Raw genomic sequence first — 10,865 nt, forward strand, 5'->3', positions numbered from 1 at the left:
GTATATATATGTATATATATGTATATATATGGTTTTTAATTATATATACATTTTAATATTTTAACCCTTTAGCATTTGAATTGGTCATATCCAGCCCAAATATTTTATCTGTTTCATGTTCAAACTAACCAGATCCAGCCCCTCACACCTACCTTACAATGTTATTCTAAAAATATATAATCTTGAAGTTATGAGATAATACGTGGTTAACTCAAAACAATGGGAATAGATAAATGGAATGTTAAAGGAAAATACTAAATGTAAAATATGTGGTTTCAAAACCTAACTTATATTGTACAAATCATTTTAAAATAGATCTATTAAATAAGAATATATTTCTGGTTGGAATGCTATCATTGCTCCTTGCAATCATTTCATATTTCTGTATTATCTCAACATTCTGTATTACATCATCGTTCATCATTTTCTTATGCATTTTTATAGACATGTAATTCTTTTTCCTATTTTTTATCCAGAATCCTTATGCGACCACTTTTATTTGAACATTTAGAAAAACGAGGCATTCAAGTAATTTATTTTATTATTTCTCTTTTTAAAGTCCATGTAATTGTTGTTGTACATGAATCCATTACCTTGTTAGTGATTTTATGTTGCTTTAGAGACCTTATTTTACGAATTTCATCATGTCATTTCTTTTAGTTGTTATTCTCTAACACCAAATCAGTTCTAATCAGGCAGAGCTATGATAATGTATATATATATATATATATATGGTTTTTAATTATATATACATTTTAATATTTTAACCCTTTAGCATTTGAACTGGTCATATCCAGCCCAAGTATTTTATCTGTTTTATACTGTTCCTGCTATGACCATTTCATGTTTTTTTTTGTATATCTTGGATTACATTGTCTAATGTATCTTTCATTATTTAAGATGGTAGGTCATGTAGATTTAACTGCTATAGCTTGCAAGTCAAGTAACTGTATAGTGGCTTTGTTGTCCTTTAGTATGTTTTTAATGATTGATCTCATTCTCTCGTGAGGTTTGAATCTCTTCATAGATTTCCTGCAACTCTTTCATTCAGCCCAATAAATACCACTGCATACTGTGTGGCTGGCTTATTTATGCTAGGTGTAGATTCATCTGACCACCTGGCCACTTAAGGGTTGGAGAGATTATTCTTGTTGTTGGGTGATTAGTGCTGATCATTGGCACCTAGGTGGAATGTGATCTCAGAATGCAGAGGGGTAGAATAGATACCAAGGAAGCTTGTCAGACACTCTAACAATGCTGCCTGTCCACTCTCTTGACTGGTACTTTATTTATTTACACTGAAAGAATGAAAAGCAAAGTTAACCTTGATGGAGTTTAAACTCAGAGTGCAGAAGGCTGAAATAAATACTGCAAGTTATTCTAATGACTTTTGCCAATTCAATAACAATTTAAAACAAGTTCAAGTAATGAACTTTAGTTACTGATTTTAATTCTTTCCTTTCAAGTTAGATATGAAAGTTCATTCCATACTAAGCAACATGACTAGCAGAGTAATTAGATTGGATTGTGTGTGAAAGGCTCCTGTTTTTAACTGTTTCTATAAGTTATTTTCAGTTTGTTTTTACTGGTTTTAACCTAAGAGAAACATTAAAAAAAACTTGCAGGATTCTTGAAAATAATACTTATTGTGAATTTTCATTAAATTTTCCTGGCATGTTTTATGTCTAACGATGCATTATTAATGCAAGTCTATTTTGGGCTTTTCCTTTTTATGATTGAGATTTTATCTCTTCATGCATGAGATAAGAACAAATAACTCAGTTTTAACTAAGTCAGTAAAATATTTTTATTTGGTTTTGGGATTAAATTTTTCAGTGGTTTTAAATTATAGAAAGGTATGTATTTAGTGAATACCAAATTGAGTTATGCTAGGGATCTTTTAATTAATTGTCGGTTTGTATATCGTCGTTGATTGTTAGAGAAAGGTAGTGAAATACTGTTGGAATCCCAATGAACTCTGAAACCAGTCCAAGTGACACCTCGATTTCTGTTCATGGTAAAATTGTATAAAAATGCTAGTTATTCCTTAATTTACACATGTGATGTTAGCTGAAATCTAGATTTCTTCTGCAGTAGTGTAAAGCATGTATATTTTTATATACATGGGATTATTTGTACCTTTACATGATAGTGTTTGGATTTTGCACCAGTTAAACAGAAAGGAAAATGCAACATCATCAGTGTTAAGATGAGGGACTTGGAGGAGCTTCTAAACAAGTTTGACTTAAACATGATGCACACACAATGTGCATGCAGTTTCAAAAACAGTAAAAAGATTAATCGTTTCTGAAATATTTAGAGTGGTCATGGGTAAGCTGTGACCCACAGGACTCTCTGAATGGCATGCCTAATAGAAGTTACCTGATGATGAACCATGCTTCATGTGGCACACTTCTTGAAAAAGACTCCCTATTTCTGATTTAGGGAAATTAAATAATGTTTAAAAGCTTTCATTTTTCACACATTAAAAGTCACTTATTGATTTTTTTGTATTTTTTTTTAATATATATTTTAAATATTTTCCATACACGTTTTTGCTTATTCAACTTGTGTGTTCAAATATATATATGTTTTGGTTTACTGCAGGTATATCTCTGGGTGTTAAACGACGATGATGAATTTGCCAAAGGTTTTAAACATGGTGCCACTGGAATCATGACAGATTACCCTACAAAACTAGGAGATTTTATAGAGAAAAATCCTCACTTTTTCAAACGATAAATCTTGTATCAACAGTTTTATTGTGCAATCAACTAAATTTTGATTTCTACATAGATAGCAAACCATCTTTGTGTTGAAAGTTCTTCACTTACTTCTCTAATTCATTATTACCCAGTGATATTATTTTCCTCCTGCTTTCTCATATTTTCTTACTATTTCTGTTTTCTTCTGAAATTCTCTTTTTTCCCCATCTCTCTCTCTCTAACACATAACTGCAAATGAACAGAATCAAAGTCAACAAAAAATCTTTCGTTATTAGCTTCTTAGACTCTGTCTTGAGTTGTTGCTAAAACTAATAGAAATCTAGTCATTATTATCTATATATATTTATTATTTTCCCTGTATCATCTATTTAGTCTCTACTCCTTCATCTTCTATCTTACATACTTAGGTTCTTGATATGTTGTGTGTCAGTTGCTATGAAGATATTGTAAACTGTATACTTGACCTCAAACTCAGACCAAATTTAATAGAATTACATTTTGATGATGATACTACTGCTATCAATGTTATGAACCCTGGAAAGTTCTAAAAATTCTCCCTTTCTTTTTGTTAATTGTGAAGTTGGTGCTAGAAACAAAATCCTTGACTACAAATGTTAAACTATTAATTCAGTATGTTTTTAAAGTGAAATCACAACTGTTTAAATTATTGAATTATTGTATTGTAATATAATTTGATTTGAGATAAAAAGAAAAAGAAACACACACAATGAACAAAACAAAACAATTGACTGGACATTTTTTTCCTCTACATCAGTGCCCATGGACTTTGGTCTAACCTTGAGTCTGACTACCACTACTAACACAATTTACAACTCTTATTTCTTTCTGAGACACAAATCTCTCGTTCTCTGTGTGATTCATGTCAGCTGTCAAGAATACACTCTCAAGTCTAACTTTCAGATTGGTGGTATATATATGCTCACCTGACTAAAAGCAATAAAAGATTCTAATTATTCTGATTAAAAAAAAAACAAAACAAAACAAAAAAAAAAAACTATCTTTTCTATCTCTCTAAAACCCTCAAATAGCTAACATTTGTTTAACTCTCTTTCAAGTTTCGAACCATTGCAATCTTCATGTGAGAACAGGCTTTTCACATGAAGATCGCAGTAGTATGAAATTTGAGTCATGAAATAATTATTCAGTTTAAATAGACAAACTACATGTATGATTCTCTCTTGAAAATATCTATTTAATTTCACCTGAAGCCATTATTTATTTTGGGTTGATTTCAATACTCAAAATTCCACTAAAGCTTGCACACTCCAACACTACTGGTGCAGAGACCAAATCATTTTCCTTCTTGATCTGACTGAATCAGTTATTTTCCTCATCTACACATATCTCAGCCTCTCCAAGCACCCTTGAACTCTTTCTCTTCTCTAGATTTAGCTTTTTCCTAACTATCTCTACCTTTGCCCTTATGAGATTCAGTCTCGTTAAGACAACCTATTTTATATCATTCTTGTACACAACAACCCATGCTTATGGTATTTAAATCAGCTAGCTGGTTGAAACTCTGCCATTCTCTGCTGATTATTCTAGTAGCAGATGTTTAATCTCTACCCCCATGTAAGCAGGTGACCTGTACAGCTCTTTAAATTTGCTCTAATGAGCCACTCTTTGAACCACATTCCATTCCACACATGTACTGTTTCATCAGCAGATAATTTGAAAATATCCTCCTGTAGAGACAACCCATTCTGCTTCAACAGCTCTAAAAGTCAATCACTACATATGTTGAGTTAAGAGTCTTGTATTACATGCTTCTTCTAATATACTGCTAAAAATCATCAAAGTCGTGACAAATGTCAGGCTTGCAATCCTCTTGAGGCAATCTCACATATATAACAATGCTAAAACTGACTGCATCCACTGCATTGGTTGGCTATAACTGCTTCAACATAGCATTTCACCTCTTGTTACAATTTTGTATCATATCTTTCATAAGATTCAGCATTTTGAGATTAGCTTTCATTACATCCTTTATCTTTTTCTACAGGCTCCTTCCAACTAGAATGCTTGAGCCTTCTTTACCAAACTGTCAGCCTCCATACACATCACAATGTCCTTACCAGCACAGGTTTCTTTCTTGTACACTACAACTGATTTCTCTAATTCCCATTTCCTCTCTCAGGACACATGCACTTCATCATTCAGGTCCACTAACATCACACATCTAGCCTTCACATTCATTGCCCATGTCTTGCTATCATACAGCATTACACTTCACATATCAACATCATATAATCTGCCTTTCAGTCAATGAGAGAAACCTTTTATTGCCAATGGAGGTAATAATTACTTGAATCTTTTTTCACAATATCTAAAACACCTACCTCTACTGCTGATTAGGTCAGCTGGGTAGTAGAGACTATGAACTACATCTAGTAAACCTCCTGGTTGTCATCTACCTTTGCACTTCTTTTTACTATAAACCTACAAACTCTCGTTCTTGTTTCAATTTTTCTTCTTTACATCACATTCCCAACCTGTCAAAGAATCTTCCCTATATCAAGCCCAAGATATCAACTAGTCAATTGCACTTGTACTATGCCTAGTTACCAGATTATTCCCCTCCTCATCCTCTACCCTGCGACCTACCTACTTCAGAACATTATTATCAATTTCAGCCTTTTTTCACTTATACTCCACAATCAATCCAATCTTTCTCAAGCCTCTTCTCATCTCCTTCAAAAGAGATACAAGTGTATTAGCCTTCTGCTCAGAAGTTCCCTTATTCATAGTCACTCCCAACTTGGATTATCCACTTGTTCCAGCCCCCGGTGTTGTGCATGCCTCTTCATCATCTAAATCATACTCCTACTAGACCACAAAATCTACAATCAATATGACTAACCACTTCAATCTAATATGCTGTATAGTATGCTAATTTTGCAATGTATTGTACACAGACAAGATGGGACACTGATTGGATGGCCTATTCTGTGAGCATTTCCTGTATATCTATAACATCATCCAAGGCTTCTTCAGATCTGTAGTCCATTACTTTATGTTGGTAAACCACTCTTACTGACCACCTATCTGTCTGTGGTGGTCTCTAACAAAGTGTCTCTTCTTCAGCCTAGGAACTTCTGTTCTACAAGGCATGAACTTACATCTCAATCTTCTATAATTTTTTGCTTTCCAGCCCACTATTTTTGTTATATCTACCTTCATTGTTTGTCTCCTTTTTCCCCATTTAAGGATGTTCTGGATCTATACTTTATCAATTCTTTGGGTGTATGTAAGTTTGAATGCCTATACTCATATGTACTTGTATTTGGATGTGTGTTTGCATAAATATTTGCATGCATGTGTCAATGAGGGCATTTATGAGTATGTTTACTGTTAATTTGGCTTAACTAAATTTAGAATCTTCTTGGGCTCCCTTGTACCTACAGCTCAAGGGAAAACCTTTACTATGCTTGACACTAGTGTTTTTAACCTTCCCACTCCAATTCATAGCTTCTTCCTCTTCTTTTACTACCTCTATCTGGCATTTCCCCCCTTCCATGAGTGCCTTTTTCTAAAATATTTTTCAACTATCTTTGCATATATTGTTGCTCTGTTTCCCACTTCTCTCACCTGCCATCCCCCACTTTGCATTTGGACCTCACTCCTGCTTAGCTTGAAGCAATGGCTCTTTCTAAGTTTCCTTTCCGATTCTAGCTTTCTCTCGCATTATTCACCTCACTCTCTCTTACCTATTCTCTTTTTCACTCTCTATCATCATTTCCTTGCCTACCTCTAAAGTAACATCACCACATTCTCTCTCTCTCTCTCATGATAAGATTCCAAATCATTAGGTTCTTCATTCCTCACGGTAACTGAACTAACCAAACTCTCTTTCATTTGGACTAATTGTTACCAATACTGCGGACCATCAGTTTCTTCAGATTCAAGATTTTACCTCCTGGGCATTTTCATATATATGACATGTCAGCTGATATAAACTAGAACCCTGTACAAATAGCTGATTTATGATCGAGAGGGTAGCAACTCAGATTACCTTAAAAAGAAACATGAAATAATAAACGAAAGTAGTGTTAGAAATATTGTTTTGAAAATGTCACCTACTTGGGACTAGTGCTCTTTTAATTTCACCTTTTTGAGATTGAAAACAGTTCTGTGTTAATGATATGACTCTCTTCCCTGTCAATTACTGGATTTCTAATAACCATATTAACCTGGATAATTATTCTACTATTGCAATAATAATGACCTTAAACGAACAAAGTGCATTTATTTTGTAGTATAAATTATTGCTGTTGTGATTTACTATTTGTAATTAATTCATTCTTTCCTTTTCTTGGAATCATACTGACTTGAAATGTCAATTGATTAAATTCTGTTGGTATCATTTTTCAACAAATTGAAGTGTGAACGAGTCAATAGTCATGGAATGCCTGGTATGAGTTCACTTTAGGTATGTACTTCTAGAGGAGTTCAGTCAACAGGAGAGCCTCTAATGTAGTCTTGACCTGCTAGAAATAGCAGTCAAATTCCATCAAATTATATCCTGCCATCTTTAAAAAGAGAGAGATACATTGGCAAATATAGTCTGGAATATATAAAACAGTAGGGTGGTCAGAGCCAAAATGCTTTTGGTTGTAGATCTGCCTTACAAAAGTTGATCTGGAGTCAAAACAACTCTATAGAGAAGTGCTTTAATTTAAAATTTAAAAAAAAAGTATTTTCTAATTAAAAGTGAGTCACTAAATTACATGCATCAAAAGATTCAACTCTTTTGATACCAGCCTGCTGGAGGCCACCTGTTTTAAAATACAAAACTGCCCGTTTTGAAGTGCTTAAAATTAAAGTTAAAATTTCCTATTATAATTTTATGTAAAAAAAATCCTTTTAAGTTATATTCCAGATATCAGATTAAAATGGAGTTATTTTACTAAATCCTGCCAAATTCTTTGTTGTTCAAAATTAATTGAAGTATTGCCTAAGAATATATAGTCACAGGAGGATTAAAATGATTGAATCATGCCATATTATTTTCTTGTAATGTCTTGTTTCCAATATGGTTTATAAAAGGTTAGATTTTTTTCTCCGTCAAATTTACAATGTGATAGCCCCTGTTTGTCTACAATTTGTGAATGTTTACTTCAGGTGAAAGTGTTTTTTGTTCTTTGAAATAGAAACAAATCATTACAATTGAAATTACTTATTAAAAATCACATATAATCAATCTCTAATCAGGTTTTCAGTATATCCTCATTATTTACCCTAATATTTTGGGGTTTCATAAAAAGTAATTTTTGTTGAAAGTGAATATTTCTATAATTTATTTAGGAAAGACATCAAACACCTAAGAAGCTGACTCATCAGTAACATTCTATTTTGTGTTTATAAACCATCCTTCTGTTGTTTTAAGATGAAAGATCTATGTTTGGCATATGGTATGTTAATATTTTCGTCATAAAAGTCAAACTTCAATTGGTTAGTTATATGTAGGGACATCATTAGTTATATATTTCTGGTTTCAACTTAACATTGAGATTATAATTTGTAAAGTTAATCTGTTGTTTTTTTTTTTAATTAAAAAAAATTTCTTTACCAATAATCCTAAGAGGAAACATTACTGTATCCCTTTCTCTATGCATGACTGGGGAAGAATGTACCCTTGCTGCTTACAGTGGTGAATTGTACCTACCCATGCTACTTATTTAAAGATTGAGTCAGTGTAGGAGTTTTTACAGAGACACTCAACCCACTAGAAAAAGCAGCTAAATCATTATCTATTTTCCTTAAAAATGGATATATTGAAGAATGTAATCTCATGTACACTGTCTGGAAACAAAAACAGATAAGGTCATGACTAGAATGGTTCTGATTGTATGTCTGCTTGATAGCGATAACTTGAGGTTAAACAACAGCTCTCGTTCTAGAAAGCAGCCATCAGCAAAACTAAAACAGATAAAGCAAAAATAAGCCCATTCATAATAAACTATTTTCTCACTCCAACTCCACTCCCTGTCAGTTATTACAATGGTTTTTACAAGGAAACCTCTACCCAATCACTGAATCTGGTAGAAATAGCTCCTGAAGCTTCCACAAATCATTTGCCTACTAATGTAGTCATAGATCTCATTGCCTGAAGAAGAAACGATAGGATGGTCATGAAATGCCTTTGATCATAAATCTGCTTAATCATGTTGGACTAAACAATAACTATTCACAAGTAGGGCAGAGTTCTATTGTCCGGGTCATGGCGACATCATAAACACTTTCAGAATGCTAGTGGATAGTTTAGGAACCTAATGATTCAACCAACCATAACTTAACCATTTAACAATATTTCTACATTTACATTAAGATTAATTTATCACACAAAGAATTACAAAATGATAATGATTATGATCTCAATCTGATTTGTCTTCAAATAAAAAAATGAATGAAAATAACATAACAATTAAAAACAACTTGGCTTAGCTTAGTTTTTTTTAAATGTCCAACTAATATAACTTCATTTTTTTTTGCTGAAATAATCTGCAGGGAAAAGAAAGAATATCTCGTTTCTAAAATGAAATAGCTGGAATTAAAAGTTAAACAGTCATGTCTCTTACTTAACTAATTTTAGTCGTTTTTTTTTTTTCTTTTATAACTTTGGAGTAGGCCAACTTTACTTAAAACATTAACATTTTGGGGAAATTCTTAGTAACAAAAAAATGTTTGGAAAACAAACGAACCTTTGAGCTTTCAATTACTAAAATGTTGATAGATTTATATCCATTCTTACAAAAATAATGAAAAACAAAAAGAAACCTAGTCAAAATTTATTTTTCTGTCAAGAAATATTCTTATGTCTTTCAATGTTTGCCATAGTAATTATTATTTTTTTGCTCTATCCAGTAAGTAGAAACTGTAAGCAAAGAAAGAATTTGTGAAAAAAATCTACAAAAAGATACAGAATTTCTTAGAAATAAACTAATTTTTGAAACTGTCTTTATTTTGTTATTTATTTCATGAAATATTTTATTTTGAGGGTTACTGTAGAAAAGTTAAGATAGTGAACAAACCAAATTATGAATATGGTTTTGATTCTGTTTTTTTTTGGGGGGGGGGACATAAGTAATCTTGAGAAAGACATGACAGATACTATTTGCAAAGAACTCTTTCTCTGAAATTCAAACAGTTGAGTACTCAACTTTATGTAACAGTCCCCTGAAGGGAATAATACTACTGTTGGTTAGACCTAGGAAGCTGCACCGCTTCCTGTCAGCCTTGACACATTTCCTGTGTCCTTATGTTTACAAGGGGGAGACAAACACCTCCACCCAGCTAAGTCTGCATCCAGAGACATGTTTCTGAGTCTTTGCTCGTCATCAGTGTGGACATAGGAAATGTGTCAAGGCCAACAGGAAGCAGTGCAGCTTCCTAGGTCTAACTAACAGTAGTATTATTCCCTTCAGGGGACTGACAGCATACAACTACTTCATTGTATCACTACTGCATAAATCTCTCTGAGAGATTTAGAAATGTATTATTTCTAAAAGCTAAGTACTCATTGACATATTTTGAGTCACATTTATGGGTGAGGGGGTGCTTTGTCAGTAAAAGTTGACCATGCATCTGCACATATATGCAGACCTGGGCAATATTATTTGAGGTAGGCCAGCAGCCAGCAATTGCTCATGCATGCAAGTCTCCCTCCATCTCACTGATGTTTATCTGAAGAAAGGCTGCTAACTTAGGAAACAGAAACCTGCATTGGATGCTAGAATTGCAGGTGGTGGTACAATAATGCACCAGCTCCAGCATTTGGTCCTCAGAGGAGGAGAGGTTAGTAAAAATGCCAAACTCACTATTTCCAGTTTCCTGCAGTCATGAATGCAGGGTAATGACCAAAAGAGTACAATTGTGAAGAAAAGCAGCCAAAATGAGGTTCCTCCAAAGAATCCCTGCACTAAAAATATGTGCATAGCTTGGAGATTAGGGAGTTTCCACCAATCAAGTCATTACTTCATGAGAGGTCACAGTTTCACTACTCTGGAATGATACATGAAAGAATCACAAGACAACTTCTAGCTGAGCCACCTTGGGGTAGACCAAGAATGAAATGCTTGGATAATATCCATAGTCTTGCTTAGAAATCCAGTTATAACT

At 33.2% G+C, this 10,865-nt stretch overlaps 1 protein-coding gene across 1 annotated transcript in view; it reads left to right on the forward strand.

Annotated features, from left to right (window-relative positions):
- LOC106881455 (lysophospholipase D GDPD1) overlaps window positions 1–9,704 on the forward strand; it is a 33,670-nt gene extending 23,966 nt beyond the window's left edge. The window contains exons 9-10 of the mRNA XM_014931839.2: window positions 477–528; window positions 2,608–9,704. Coding sequence (XP_014787325.1) covers window positions 477–528; window positions 2,608–2,742 — 187 coding nt within the window. The 3' untranslated portion in view covers window positions 2,743–9,704. The remainder of the gene's footprint in view (window positions 1–476; window positions 529–2,607) is intronic.
- Window positions 9,705–10,865: the final 1,161 nt, after the last annotated feature.

This window comes from Octopus bimaculoides, chromosome 6, assembly GCF_001194135.2.
Source record: "Octopus bimaculoides isolate UCB-OBI-ISO-001 chromosome 6, ASM119413v2, whole genome shotgun sequence".
Classification (NCBI taxonomy): domain Eukaryota; kingdom Metazoa; phylum Mollusca; class Cephalopoda; order Octopoda; family Octopodidae; genus Octopus; species Octopus bimaculoides.